General features: G+C 65.2%; 1 protein-coding gene across 1 annotated transcript in view; it reads left to right on the forward strand.

The window, feature by feature from the left end:
- DGKD (diacylglycerol kinase, delta 130kDa) overlaps positions 1 to 468 on the forward strand; it is an 80,762-nt gene that overhangs the window by 53,905 nt on the left and 26,389 nt on the right. Inside the window, exon 11 of the mRNA XM_010841256.1 lies at positions 258 to 366. Within this exon, the coding sequence (XP_010839558.1) occupies positions 258 to 366 (109 nt within the window). The remainder of the gene's footprint in view (positions 1 to 257; positions 367 to 468) is intronic.

The following is a 468-nucleotide window of genomic DNA, read 5'->3' on the forward strand; positions in this document are numbered from 1 at the left end:
GCGCGCTGCAGCCTGGGGCTCCTGAGTGACACGGGGGTGCTGGCTGACAGGGGCGGGGGCGAGGCTGGGAGGCCTTCGCTCTCGGTGCCTGTGGCCCCAAGCGGGTGCAGTGTGAGCGCAGCGGGGCTCCGATCCCCCGCAGGCTGTTTCAGGGTGAGCTGAGAGGAGCACAGGAGGGCACCCGGCCCAGGACCGACTGGCTGTCATCTGTCCCTTAGAACGGATCTCACGCCCTTGACATTCTGTTTCCTTGGCAGCTTGCGTTTGTTCCAGAAGTTTGACACGTTCCGGATTCTGGTCTGTGGTGGAGATGGCAGTGTGGGTTGGGTCCTCTCCGAAATCGACAGCCTCAACCTTCACAAACAGGTACTGGGGGTGGAGGGCCCGGGCCAGGGGAGAGCGAAGCCGTGTGACAGAGGCTGGGTCACCTCGGGTGATGCAGCCCGCCCCCTGGGGTGGTCTCGGAGG

This window comes from Bison bison, unplaced genomic scaffold (assembly GCF_000754665.1).
Source record: "Bison bison bison isolate TAMUID 2011002044 unplaced genomic scaffold, Bison_UMD1.0 scf7180017864158, whole genome shotgun sequence".
NCBI classification, from domain to species: Eukaryota; Metazoa; Chordata; class Mammalia; order Artiodactyla; family Bovidae; genus Bison; species Bison bison.